Genomic DNA, 12,970 nt, shown 5'->3' with positions numbered 1-12,970 from the left:
GAAGATGGCCCAAGTCCTTGGGCCCCTGTATCCACATGGGAGACCCAGGAGAAGCTCCTGGCTCCTGGCTTCGGATCAGCCCAGCTCCAGCCGTTGCAGTCGTCTGGGGAGTGAACCAGTGGAAGGAAGACCTCTCTCTCTCTCTCTCTCTCTCTCTCTCTCTCTCTGCCTCTACCTCTCTGTAACTCTTTCAAATAAATAAAGAAATCTTAACAAAAACAAAAACAAAAAAGAAGTGTTTTGGGCCAGGACTCCAAGCCCAGCCAGCGACACCAAAGCCGCCCCACCCCACCCCTTCCACTCCCTAGGCAGCCCCATGGCAGCTTCCAGGGGGCCGGGGTGCTGGTGCCACTTCTCAGATGGGACAAACTGAGGGTCTGGGTGTCGCTGAGGGCCCAGGGCTGCCACACCCTCCCCGCTCTACCCCTGCCCCGGGATGGGGGTGGTGGTGCCCCGGCCTCTGCCAGCTCGGGATTCACCGCCTGTCACCCTGCACGTCTCTTGCACATCCCCCGAGGCCGTCCTAAGCCTTCCGGAGCCCCTCCACGTCCCCAGCGTGATCCCCGCTCCCGGAGACAGGGGCTTAGGCTCTGAGCCTCGCCTGAGGAGGCCCCGGGCCAGCAGGAAGCCAGGGGGAGTTAGAGCGGCCGCCGGCCGCCGGCTGGCATCCCCTCCTCTGCCTGCTCAGCGAGCCCAGAGCCAGGAGGCGCCAGCGCAGGCTCGCAGACCTGGCGAGGGGAGGCTGTACCCGGTACCCCATGGCTGGTGTCCTGCTGCACAGCCCCAGAAATGGCAGTCATGGCCGGCTGGGGCTGGAGTTTGGGGCTTCTGTCCCCAGAGCCCCGGCCTGCTGAACACAGTGGTCAGTGCCCTGAGGGGGCACCACTAGAGGAAGCCATTGGGAGACCCTGAGGCAGGCCCAGCCCCAGGCCTGGTGTGGGCGCCACCCCAGGTGTTCTGGGAGCTCAGACAGGCTGGCTGGAACCAGCTGCAGTCAGCCCCGACTGGGGGCGGGGCAGGGGAAAGATGGCCAGAACGTTCTGGAAGGTTCTTTCTGGAACGACTGGAAAGAGGGGCTCATTTTAGTCCCACCCCCTAGCAGTCTCGGGTGAGTGACAAGCTGTGTGTGCCTCAGTTTCTCACCCGGGGTCAGGATCCGACGTGGGGACGCATGGTCTACACCTGCTATGCTTTCCACAGTCAGCCTCTTTCTTATTGTTACTGAATTCTGTCCTTCCAGGGCAAGGGATTAGCTGTACCAGGGCCCAGAGGCCCAGGCCAGCTCCGGGGCCCCATGGGCTCCGCGCCGGAGCCCTGCACTGCCGGCCCTGGAAGCCCATCAGAGGTCTGCAGGTCCCACGCAGCCGCCTGTGTGGCCAGGTGGTCGGGAGGCTGAGCTGGGGCTGCCAGCGTGGGCACCCACACGAGTGCTCTCACCCCCACTTTGCCTTTGTCTTTTGGCTTCCCCAGAACCTGCTGTGTGCAGAGGCAGGAGGTGGGCCAGGGAGGTGGTTGAGGGCCTGGCAGACAGCAGTGAGGCAGAAGCCCCCCTGTGGGCAGACCAGGGCAGGGCCGCAGCCCCCTCCCACCTCCGCTGTTCCCAGAGGCACACACTCGGGGGCCCTGCCACGTCGTTGCTGTCCCTGGCTGGCGTGGGCGGCCCCGCCCTGCGAGTGCTCCCCGGCCCCCCACGGCCCACGGCCAAGTCTGCCCAGCTGGCTGCAGCCTCCGCTGCCTGTGTGCCCTTGGCCACCTGCCCCTTCCGGAGCTCGGTCCCCTGGCTGAAGAGCAAACAGTTGGCCCAGCACCGGCGGAGAGCCCTTGGATCTCCCATCCCCACCCACTCCCCACGGCCCAGGGCGGACGCCTGGCAGGGGGGCCCCTGTCCTGTCTGGCGCCTGCCTCGGGCAGGAGCACTATTTAAAGAGGGTCCCCGGGCCACCTCCACCCCACTGCAGCGCCAGGGAGCACTCAGACCATGGTAGGCTGGGGCCACCTCTCCTGCCCTCCACTGCCCTCCCCAGGACGTGTGCACAGCTTGGGGCTGCCGTCCCTCCCTTCCTGATCACAACCCCTGACCCCTGACCCTGACTTCACTTGTGATGCTAACCTTTATCTCATGCCTGTACTCACCCCTACCTTGACTTGGTTCCTTCCTCCGACATCCTTGAACTCGACCTTGACCCTGACGCTGGTCCAACCTCGTCTTCGCCTTGGATGCTCTCTGTGGGTGGCCGGTCCATTCGTGTGGGCTCCTAGCTGGGCCTCTGTTTTCTGAGACTTGGTGGGAGCCTCCCAGGTGCAGGCTAGGGGAGAGAGGAAGAAGAGGGTGGAGGGCACTTCCAGCGCTGGTCACTCTTGCCTGTGTCCCCTGTGGGTCCCTTATCCTGGCCTCTTCTTGGCCACCGGCGTGGTGCAGGATCCACCCTTCCCTCTGCCACCCTCTGTGGGTTACCTGTCCCCAGGTCCTTGGGGACAAGGACAGGACTGGCTTCAGCTCTGGGTCACCTCCAGGGAGGCATTTGCTTGGTCTGATAAACTCGGGAAAGACAAGCCAATGTCTGTACATTGTGGAGGCTGTGAGCAGCAGGTGGGCCCTGGAACTAGGCGACCCCCCTCTGTCCTAAGATCTCCTCCCAGGGCAGGGGTGGGGGGTCATTGACTTCCTAGGGGCCCCCCAGGCCAGAAGAGGGTCAGGGCTGGGAGCCCTGGGCCTCAGCCCCTGTGGTGCCAGGAGAGGATAGTGGCTCCTTCCTGCTGTGGGGAGCTCCGAGCTGCAGCCGGGCCGTGCGGACCAGGATGGGTGCAAGAGGCCGCAGACGGATGCGATCCTTTTTTTATTAACCAGAGGGGAACGTCTGTATAATTAGGGGCGATGAGCTCTGCAGGGAAGAGCTCTTGCTGATGGTGTCTGAAGGGATTTATAAATATCGCCGAGGTTTTACAGCATCGGAAGGCACCGTCCGCCCGGCCAGCCCCCTTTCAAAGGATTAGTGCAGACGGGGCGCCCAGTAAAAGCTAATTATAAATCCTCCGGGTGCTGCTGCTCCCCATACCGCCAGGGAGCCCGAGGGAGGGGGTGGGGGGTGGGAGGGGAGACCACACAAGCACTGGGAGGCAGGAGAAGGGGGATGAGCTGGAGGCGGGAGCTGGCAGGGGGCGCCCGGGTCTCTGCCACCCCACGGAGTCTCTTTGTGGGGCCAAGGCTGGCAGCTGAGGGAAGACCCCTCGGGCTGTCCTGGGGACCCAGAGCTTCCAGTGAGTGCCTAATGGGGGGCTCTCAGGAGCCACCACATCCTGAAAGCAGCCCCTGGGGGCAGCAGGGCCAGCCAGGGCCCCATTACTCCACGTGGGTGGTCGGAGGCTCCACCTGCTGCTTTGAGCTCTGTGCGGTGAATTGCAAACATGGACTGGTCCCTGCTGGGAGCCAGGCTAGGGACAGGAGCCACCAGAGGTGACACCACCCTGGGCCTTGTCTCTTAGGGAGGTCCACATTTAGTGGGGGCAGGAGACACAGAGAGATGAGACCGGACACGGTGGGGCCAGGGACAGTGGTAGTCAGGGAAGGCCTCTTGGAGGAGGGGGCAGAGGCGCTGACCCTGAAGGGTGACAGTGGATTGAGGGCAGAGCAGGGGACTGAGGTGGCAGGCAGTAGAAGTCCTGGGTGATCAGCAAGGGACAGATCACCCTGAGAACTCCGGGGACAGTCTCAGCAGCTCCCACTCAGATGCTGCAGCCCGGGGTGGGGGTGAGCCCAGCGTCTGGGGGAGCCCGCCAGGAGCCTGGTCTGTGTGCAGTGGGTGTCCCTCAGGGCTGCGGGGTTCTGGGAGATGGGGTGCGGGGGGCACCAGGGGCTGGGTTGACAGTACGACGGTCCCTGCAGGCACCCAGGAGAGCCCGGAAGCGGACAGAAGGCGGCGCCACCTCCAATGTCTTCTCCATGTTCGATCAGTCCCAGATCCAGGAGTTTAAAGAGGTTTGTGGCTGCCCATGACGTCATCACACGGCCGGCCTCCGAGCCTGGGACCCCCAGCTGGGCCCCTCTCTCACTCTCTCTCTCTAAGCTTCAGTCATCCTGGCCATAAGGCTGATGTGAGAGATTGGCCCGGAGGCCCGCAGCCTGCCGTATACTGTAGGCGCTCAGAGAGGGCAGCTGGGTGGCGCCTCGGGCAGTGGTCAGCAGGACAGCTCTGGGGTGGCTGGGCCTGGGTGGCGGGGGGTGGGGGGCGCTCAGTCCCTGTCTCTGCCAGGCTTTCACCATCATGGACCAGAACCGGGACGGCTTCATCGACAAGGAGGACCTGAGGGACACCTTTGCCGCGCTGGGTGGGTGCCCAGCCACGGGCGGGGCGCGTGGGGAGCCTGGGGCGGGCCGGGGGCTCCAGAAGGAGGGGCGGAGGCGTCAGCAGGGGCTCCTGGCTGTGAGAGGAGGCGAGAGCTCGGGGACAGGAAGGGGCTTTGCAAGGGCCCAGCGCAGGGGGCCTTGGGTGTACAGGGGAAGACGCTGGGGCTGGGGTGGGAGAGGGTGTGAGCATCCTCTGGGTGCCCAGGGACCACTAGGACTCCCAGAGCCCCCACCTCCAGGCAGACCCCCCACCGTGGGCCCCAGCTCTACTGTCCCCTGCTGCCTGCACACTGGGTCCCTTCATGCCCCCTTCATGCTGCCGCCCCCCACCCCTCCCCCTTTCCCCGAAGGCCGCATCAATGTCAAGAACGAGGAGCTAGATGCCATGGTGAAAGAGGCGCCGGGCCCCATCAACTTCACCATCTTCCTGACCATGTTTGGGGAGAAGCTGAAGGGTGAGCCAGGCTCTGGGGAGTACGGGGAGTGGACAGGAGGAGGGGTGCGGCAGCCAGGCCCCTGGGTGCACAGAGCCCTGCCTTAGTCCCTCCCCCACCCCCCTGCACTGCACTGGCTCCGCCACCCTCAGCGCAGTGCCCCCCACGTCCTGTCCCCTCCTTGCCGTCCCCCTGCCCATGGCCCCCTGCAGATGGTGGGGGCTGCTGCAGGCCGAGGAGGTTGGGGGGACATAGGGGGTCTCCAAGGGCCTCCGTGGCCCGCCCTGGTGCAGGCAGGTGCTCAGCTGTGCTGTGCTGCAGTGACCACAGCCCCTAGAGCTGGGAGATGTAGGCTGGGAGAGGCTGTGACCCCTACCCCAGGTGTCCAGCCACAAGTGGCCAGGATGGAGCCCCAGCCCCGACCCCCGGCTCTAACCACTGCTCTCTCCTGAGACCCAGCACCAAGCTGGGGCTGGAGGGTAGGGGGAGGTACCTGTGCCCCCTTTCTCTCCCGGGGAACCCCTCTGTGGTGACACCCCCAGGTCAGGAGGGGAGGCCAGGACTGCTGCTGCCTCATGCCCCCCACCCCCCACCCCCGGCTTCCCTGCCTCGGCTGTGTCTGGTCAGGTCACGGCCTGGCCCTGCACACCCCCAGGCTGGCATGGGCAGGCACCCCTGTTTCCCTGCTGTTTAATTTTTCTTTATTTATTTGCATTTTATTTGAAAGGCAAAAACAGACAGAGAGAAATCTTTCGTCCATTGGTTCACTCCCCGAATGCCCACAACAACAGCTGGGGCTGGGTCAAGCCAGAGCCAGGAGCCTGGAACTCCATCCGGGTCTCCCTTGTGGGTGGCAGGCACTTGGGCCATCACCTGCTGCCTCCCAGGGGCTGCATTGGCAGGAAGCTGGCGTGGAGAGGGGAGCCAGGACTCGAACTCGGGCACTCCCATAAGGGCTGCTGGTGTCCAAGGCAGCGGTTTCCCCTGGCTCCTCCGGCTTCCGGCAGCTGCTCCACTCCCGCCTCTGCACGTCCATCCCCCGTCTCGGCTCTCCAAGCCTCCCTCACCCGAGGATGTCTGTCGTGGGGTTCAGGGCCCACGGGAGCAGGGACCCAGCGTGATCTCCTGCCTTGAATTCCTAGCTTTACGTATGCAAAGCCCCTCTCCCTCTGTGGGCGACTCCCACCTGCTCTCGTGGCTGCGTGGTCTTAGGAGCCATCAGGTAACACGCTCCCAGAATGAACCTTGCATTCTCCCTGGGGGAGAGCCGTGACCTGCTGGAGCGGGCAGGAGGCTCGGAGCTGCTCCCAGGGCTGGAAGGGGACCCACCGTCCAGCTGGGTGTTGGAAATGAGGGAACTGGGGGGCTGGAGGGGGGCAGGCAACCTCCTCTGGAACAGGCTTTGAACTTGAGGCTGGACAGCCAAGTCCCGAGCATCCTTGGGAACCTCCTGAAGGGCGCAGAAGCCCAGGAGGCCAGGGCGAGGTGCTCTAGCCAGCGGTTTTTGGACAGAGCAGATGGATACAAGGGTGTCCAGCTTGCACCCAGAGCAACGCATGGGAGAGGGCCTGGGGAAACCGCCTTGGAGTCGCTGGGGACGACGGTGGACCCCTCCGTCCTGGGCTGGGGCTCGCGCCTTGCTCCAAGAACGAGGGCTTAGCTCTGAGACCCTTCTGGGGTGCTCAGGGAGACGGGGGACCCCAGCTCTGCGGGGGCCTGAAGTTCCGGCGGGCCCGTGGCCGGGCTGGTGCTGCAGCCGGGGCCTGGCAGGGCCTGGTGGCTACAGCCTTTTCTCATTTTCGCAGGGGCGCCGGGGCGGGGTCTCCAGCTGGCCCGGCCTGCGTGAGACCAGCTGGTGGGGGGAGAGGCCTGCGCGGGAGGGCAGGGGCCGCCTCTCGCCGCTAATTGGGACGAGGAGACTTTGTCCTGAGAGGCCCAGCTGCGCCGGGGAGGCAGCCGGGTTTATGAGGTTTGCCGTCCCCGGGGGGCAGAGGCTCTCTCTGGGGAGGCGGGCGCAGGCACTGCCCTCCCAGCCTGCCCATGGCAGTGAGCCGCCGGGGGCCGCTGGGCCTGAGCGAAGCCCAGGGCATGGTCCCCGGGAGGGTGGGCTCGCAGCTGGAAGCTGGCGGGCCGTGGCACAGGACAGAGACTCCACGCCACAGCCCCATCCAGTGGCTTCGGCAGCTCCAGTGCCGCAGGCCTGGAGCTGCACCCCTGCCTACCCCTCGCCGCCACCACTCTGCCTGCTCAGCCGACCTGGAGCCCTGCCCTAGTGGGACCCTGGGCAGTCTCTGGTCTGACTGCATGGGCTCCCTCTGCCCTGCCGCCAGGAGCTGCCAGGCCAGTGGGTTCAGTGTGGCCAGCTTGGTCACCCCGGGCCAGTGTCAGAGAATCTGAGTGACTCAAATGAACTCCGTGTCTAACAGGGGAGACACAGGTGGCCCTGGCCCAGTCTGATGGAGGAGGCCCAGGTGGCCCTGGCCCAGTCTGATAGAGGAGGCACAGTCAGCCCTGGCCCAGTCTGATGGAGGAGATGTGGTGGTCCTGGCCCAGTCTGATGGAGGAGATGTGGTGGCCCTGGCCCAATCTGATGCAGGAGACACAGGTGGCCCTGGCCGGGTGCATGGTAGTGCTGGCCAGTCTGATGGAGGAGGTGTGGTAGCCCTGGTAAGTCTGATGGAGGAGACATGTGGCCCTGGCCCAGTCTGATGGAGGAGACACAGGCAGCCCTAGCCAAGGCTGATGGAGGAGGTATGGTAGCCCTGATAAGTCTGATGCAGGAGACACAGGCGACCCTGGCCCAGTCTGATGGAGGAGACACAGGTGGCCCTGGCCCAGTCTGATGGAGGAGGCACAGGCAGCCCTGGCCCAGTCTGATTGGCAGGAGCACACAGGCACAGAACCGTCAGGGACTCCACAGTTCACACAGGTGGCTTAAACGCCCCCTTCTCCTTTGTGTGGGACCTCAGGCAAGGCCCGGAAGTCGGCATCCTCTGTGATAAGCCGGGCGCACTGTGTGTCCCGCCCGGACTGCCCTGGCCTCGTGGCCCGGACGGCTGTGAGGCTGTCCCCATCTTGGCGGCAGGGACGCCCCGCCCTGCTGGCCCCGCCCCCACTTCACTGCTAACGCATCTGAGCTTTGAAGGAAGCCCGCAGCACCCGGGGTGCACGGGGAGCTAGATGGGGGGTGCAGTGTGACGGGAGGAGGAGCCAAGGCGAGGACCGCCGGGTCACCCACTGGCATCCACACAGCCCGGGAGACTTCACGCAAGCCCCTCCCTCTCTCTCTCAGCCTCAGTTTCCCTGTCGGTACAGTGAGTTCCCCATTCCCTGGATGCTTTCAGAATCCTGTTTCTAAGATTGATTTATTTATGTGGGAGGCAGAGTGACAGAGAGAGCAGGAGAGACACAGAGAGGTCTTCCCTCCGCCGGGTCCCTCCCCAAATGGCTGCAATGGCCAGGGCTGGGCCAGGCTGAAGCCAGGAGCCAGGAGCTCCATCTGGGTCTTCCCTGTGGGTGCAGGGGCCTGAGCACCTGGGCCGTCTTCCACTGCTTTCCCAGGCGCATTAGCAGGGAGCGGGACTGGAGCCAGCGCCATATTGCGGCAGCCTCGCAGACCCCTGCTGTGCCAGTGCCCGCGCCCCGGCCTTTAGCTCCCTGATCCTCTCTGGGGTCACAAGTGGACCCCAACCTCCCGGACCCTGCGGCTGTGTCAGCTGCGAGACCTCGAGGGAGCGCCTTCACCCCTCTGGGCCTCCGTTTCTCCCTCTGCAACACGAGGACAGCGAGACGTCTGGTGAGGTGGCCGGGTCCAGTCGTGCAGGTAGCTCACTGGGACCACGCAGGGTGCGCCCCTGTTTCAGAGGGGGCTCAGCACCCCCTGCCGAGCAGGGGCTCCCCCAGAGCCGTGCGCCCTTCTGCGGAGGGCCCTGGGTGGCGCCTGTCCCCAAGGGGCCCTCTCCACCCTGCCCTGGCTGCGCTGTTTCTAGGCACGGACCCGGAGGAGACCATTCTGCACGCCTTCAAGGTGTTCGACACTGAAGAAAAGGGTTTCGTCAAGGCTGACTTGTAAGTCGCCCCTGTCCCCCTGTCTCTGCCCCCTAGTGGCTGGGCCTGTGGGAGGGAGGGGCTGGCAGTGGGGGGGGGTGCAGATGGGGAGGGTCTGTCCCTCTCACCCGCCCTCATCCAAGGCGGTGGGTTCCACAGACGCTGTTCGGGTGTCACCAGGCTGTGGCTCTCGCCTCCCCATCCCTCCCTTGGGACCTGAGCCTCCACCTGCATCCTGGGGACCAGGGGCGCCTCTCGGCGGCATGGCCTGGAGGAACCCTCGGGTGTCTCCTGGAGACAGGTCTGCGGGGACCCAGTTTTGAGAGCAAGGGGCCCTGGCTGCTCTGGCTACCAGCCAGATGGGCTACAGGGGAGACTCTGGTTAAAACCCAGTCCCCAGCTCAGGGAGCTGGAAACCCGGCCCGCGTGCCGCTGCTGCCAGGCACCTCTGAGCCCATCCTGCCCCCCCGGAAGTCCCTCCCAGCCCCACCTCTGCCACCTCCGCCGGCCCCAGGCAGCTTCGGCTGCTGAACCCACAGCAACGCCCGGCCTGGCCCCAGGTCCCAAGGAAATGACGCCAGCGAGGGCTGAATCTGTGACTAGCTCTAGAGCAGGCCTAGCGCGTAGATGTTTCCAGAATGTTCCGCCTCCCGGGCTTTGCGCAAGCGTCACTCGGCTCACAGTCTCGGTTTCCCCTTGGTAAGAGAAGGATCTTAGTACTGAGTACTTAGTACTGAGTACTGAGTACTGAGCGAGGACTGGGACCCGCGCAGGCCTTCCCAGGCCAGACATCGGTGACAATCATAGGCTTGGGAACAGTGTGTCCTGGGCGAGGCCGAAGAGACCCCCAGGGGCCCAGGCGCAGGGCATCAGAAAGCGCCCCGTGGCCGTGGCTGGGCAGGGAGGGGACCTGCGGTCCCTGGGGGAAGCTGCCCCAGGCCACACAGTCGCCTGGGAGCTCCCAGTGCCAGCCCCAGGCGATGGCCTTGGCCGTGACTGTTTTCCTCCTTGGAATAGCATCAAAGAGAAGCTCATGACCCAGGCCGACCGATTCAGCGAGGAGGAGGTGAGTGGGGGGTGGGGCTTCTTCATCCCCACGGCGCCAGGCCCCGCCCCCACTTCCGCCAGGGCGTGGGGGTGGGGGGCCAGGCTGACTCCCTGCTCCCCGCCTCCAGGTCAAGCAGATGTTCGCGGCGTTCCCGCCAGATGTGTGCGGCAACCTGGACTACCGGAACCTGTGCTACGTCATCACGCACGGCGAGGAGAAGGACTAGGAGACCCCGCCCACAGGGAGGCCGGCGATACTGGGGGTGGGGGTGGGAGTCCTGCAGCCACAGCGGGTGCTGGGAAGAGGCCAGAATAAAATCCGCTTGCGAAGGTCTGAGTGTGCGTGATCCGGGCTCCCGCCTGGGAGACAGTGGAACATTCCTAGCGTGTCGGCGTCTCTGGCTTCGCTCAGATGTTCCTGATGAGCTGGTGTTTAGAGCTAATGGACAGTTTTAATGAGCCCCAGCTGGGCCCCGGGCCCTCGCCTTCGTGTCTGTAGATTTTATTGAGCACCTAGTGCGCGCCAGACCTCATGCCCGTCCCGGGGACTGGAAGATGAACCACAGATCTGGCTGTGGGCAGGGAGATGGCGCCGGCTGGGGGGGGGGGGGCAGGAGACACCTGCAGCCGGGGGCGGGGGTCCCGGAGCTGCTGAGGAAGGGGTGTGCTGGCTCAAGGGGTGTTTCCGGGGAGGCAGGGGGTCTTCAGTGGGATACCCACCCTCACAGCACCAGCCGCAGAATAAGTGGATAAATCGGGCTCTGTCCAGATTGAAAACCTCTGTTCACCAAAGACAGAGTTAAAGACGTGGGGAGACGGAGTGCAGGATGGGTGGAGCCCCAGCAACACACAGGTCACGAGGAAGACCTCATTTCTGGAATCTATTTCCATTAAAAAATGGGCCAAGCTTTGGTGCAGTGGTTAAGTTGACCGCTTGGGGCGCCCGAGTGCCTGGTTCGAATCCTGGCTCTGCTTCTGATCCAGTTTCCAGCTAGCGCACACGCTGGGAGGCAGCAGGGCGTGGCTCAGGGATGTGGGTCCCTACCGCTCACAAGGGAGCCCTGGGTGGAGTTCCTGGCTCCTGGCTGCAGCCTGGCCCTTTCAAGTAAATCAATACATCTTAAAAAAAGAAAAACGTTAGTACTGAGATATCATTCACGCCATGTTAAAGCGGCTCTTAGTATATTTGTAAGGCTGTGCAGCCGTCACCATGACCTCTGTCCAGAACATTCCATACCCCCAAAGGACAGCCATGAGCAGCCACTCCCCACCCTCCCCGCACCCAGCCCTGGAAGCCCAGGTGGAGACAGGTGTGAGTGGTCACCGAGCCTTGGCATCAAGCGAGATCCACGGACTTCATTAGACAGAGGCATGGACATGATAGCCCGGGGAAAGGAAGGGAGGGAGGGAGAGGAGATAGCGCCAGGGGGACTGAGCTCCCAGCACCCACAGATGGAGAGCCAGGGAGGAGAGGGCTCTGGCGGGAGGGGCTGAGCTCAGCGGGGTGGGGTGGGGGTGGCTGCATGGGTTCCAGCTGAGAGCAGGAGGCCCCTGGGCACTGGACTTGCAGCTCCGAGCAGCAGCCATCAGCAGGGGCCTGGACAGCTGGGCCCTGGGGGAACCTGAGCCAGGACAGCAGGTGGCAGGGACTGGCAGGGGCTAGGAGCCCGCCCTGAGTGCTTAGGGCAGGGGGGGCTGGCTGAGGCGAGGGAGGCCAAGAACTGATCTCAACCCTGGGAGTACAGCCAGGGAAACTGAGGCATGGCGGGACTGGCAGTGGAGCCGAGGCAGCCCGGTGCAGGCTCTGTGCCCATATGCTGCACCCCATAGTGGGCCAACAGGGGTGGCAACTGGGGTTGGGGTTCCTCCAAGGAAGAGCAGGTGCAGGTGCAGCCATGGCCTTGGGGTAGGGTGGCTGGGTGGGTGGGGTGAAGAATCCAGTATCCCGGAGGCCAGGAAGAGGAGGTGAGGGAGGTGGCAGGCTGGACCCTGCAGTGGGCCAGACCTGGCTCCCCGTCCTGAGCTCTCGCTCCCCCTGGGGGTGGGGTTGGAGTGAGCAGAGCCCTCAGCACCCTGGAGCTCCTGACCCAGGCCACAGGGCCCAGGAGGCTGCCTGGCTCCCTCTGGCTCTCTAGGCTTTGCCTTTGCTGGCAACGCTGGGCCCAGCCCTGTCTGAGCTGTGGGAGAACTGGTCGGACCTGTTTGTGGCCGGGCAGAACCAGGCCAGAGCCAAGTCTGGAGGGAGGGGGCTCCCCAGCCACAGGCCACAGACGCTTGCTCCCATGAGGGTGGCAGGGACCCGCCCTGTGCCGGGGGGAGGGGGAGCGTGGGAAGGCATGAGGGGCTCCTTCCACTCACCCATCCCTCTTTCCTCTGGTCCGTCATGCATCGGCACCCATCTGCCCTGGCCCCCAGCTCCCAGCTCCAGCTGCACAGTCTTTAAGGCCACCGGGTCTTTGCTCGTGCCATTCCCTCTGCCTGGAACACTGTCGCCCGGCGTCCTCACTCTTGGTCCCAGCCACCCCCTGCTCAGCTTCCTGGTCTCACTCAGGGGCCTGTCCCCCATCCCCATGGCCAGAATGGGACAGTCGCTCGCTCTCAAGCATGCTCCCGGCACCACTTTCACTGGGGAGCTCTGAGAGGGGCTGCTGGTCTTGGCCTGAGTCTACCCATCTGCAGAATGGCACCTGTGCGGGGTGCAGGGCGGCGGCCAGACTGAGGCCGTGGCCAGTCCTGGGCCTGCCTGTGCCTGCAAGAACCCATCTCCAGCAACAGCCAAAGTGGCTGTCCCAGGCGGAGATGGGCGGTCAGTCCAGGCAGGGGCCCTGGCACGCAGGCATGCGGCTCCCCCAGCCAGCTGGGTCTCATCGAGGGTAATTGGATTCCATCTTCCACTTGAGATCCATCAGCCAGGGCCTGGGGACAGTGGCCCCCCTATAAATCACGAGGGGTCGCAGCTCAGGGGATGGCAAATTCCTTCGTCCCCTGTGGCTGAGCACAGCTTCCTCCTGGCTCGGGATCAGGAATGGCCAAGTCCTTTGATGGTCCTTCCAGGACGGACCCCAGGGGCTTGGAGCCGGCGGGGCGGGAGTCTCCC

The 12,970-nt window shown here is 64.6% G+C and overlaps 1 protein-coding gene across 2 annotated transcripts; it reads left to right on the top strand.

Annotated features, from left to right (window-relative positions):
* The first annotated feature begins 1,884 nt into the window (after nucleotides 1-1,884).
* On the top strand, nucleotides 1,885-10,210 carry MYL10 (myosin light chain 10). 2 transcript variants are annotated; one of them, XM_017338760.4, is made up of 7 exons: nucleotides 1,885-1,981; nucleotides 3,884-3,976; nucleotides 4,251-4,326; nucleotides 4,696-4,800; nucleotides 8,769-8,847; nucleotides 9,844-9,892; nucleotides 10,002-10,210. In XM_017338760.4, the coding sequence occupies exons 1-7, from the start codon at nucleotides 1,979-1,981 to the stop codon at nucleotides 10,098-10,100; spliced, it is 504 nt and encodes a 167-aa protein (XP_017194249.2). In that variant the 5' UTR covers nucleotides 1,885-1,978; the 3' UTR covers nucleotides 10,101-10,210. The 2 variants fall into 2 exon arrangements, with proteins under 2 accessions (XP_017194249.2, XP_089177662.1); XM_089321536.1 differs by lacking the exons at nucleotides 1,885-1,981; nucleotides 3,884-3,976; nucleotides 4,251-4,326; nucleotides 4,696-4,800; nucleotides 8,769-8,847 and adding an exon at nucleotides 9,310-9,525.
* The last annotated feature ends 2,760 nt before the right edge of the window (nucleotides 10,211-12,970 follow it).

The sequence above is a fragment of the Oryctolagus cuniculus genome, chromosome 19 (genome assembly GCF_051225735.1).
Source record: "Oryctolagus cuniculus isolate XC-2025 breed Fujian yellow rabbit chromosome 19, ASM5122573v1, whole genome shotgun sequence".
NCBI lineage: Eukaryota > Metazoa > Chordata > Mammalia > Lagomorpha > Leporidae > Oryctolagus > Oryctolagus cuniculus.
This window is presented reverse-complemented; position numbering and strand designations above follow the sequence as displayed.

What these genes read in the sequence shown, in the direction of transcription:
- MYL10 (XM_017338760.4), top strand. An exon ending in GTTTGGGGAGAAGCTGAAGG is followed by an intron (nt 4,801 to 8,768) that starts GTGAGCCAGGCT and finishes CGCTGTTTCTAG; the next exon opens with GCACGGACCCGGAGGAGACC. An exon ending in GGTTTCGTCAAGGCTGACTT is followed by an intron (nt 8,848 to 9,843) that starts GTAAGTCGCCCC and finishes TCCTTGGAATAG; the next exon opens with CATCAAAGAGAAGCTCATGA.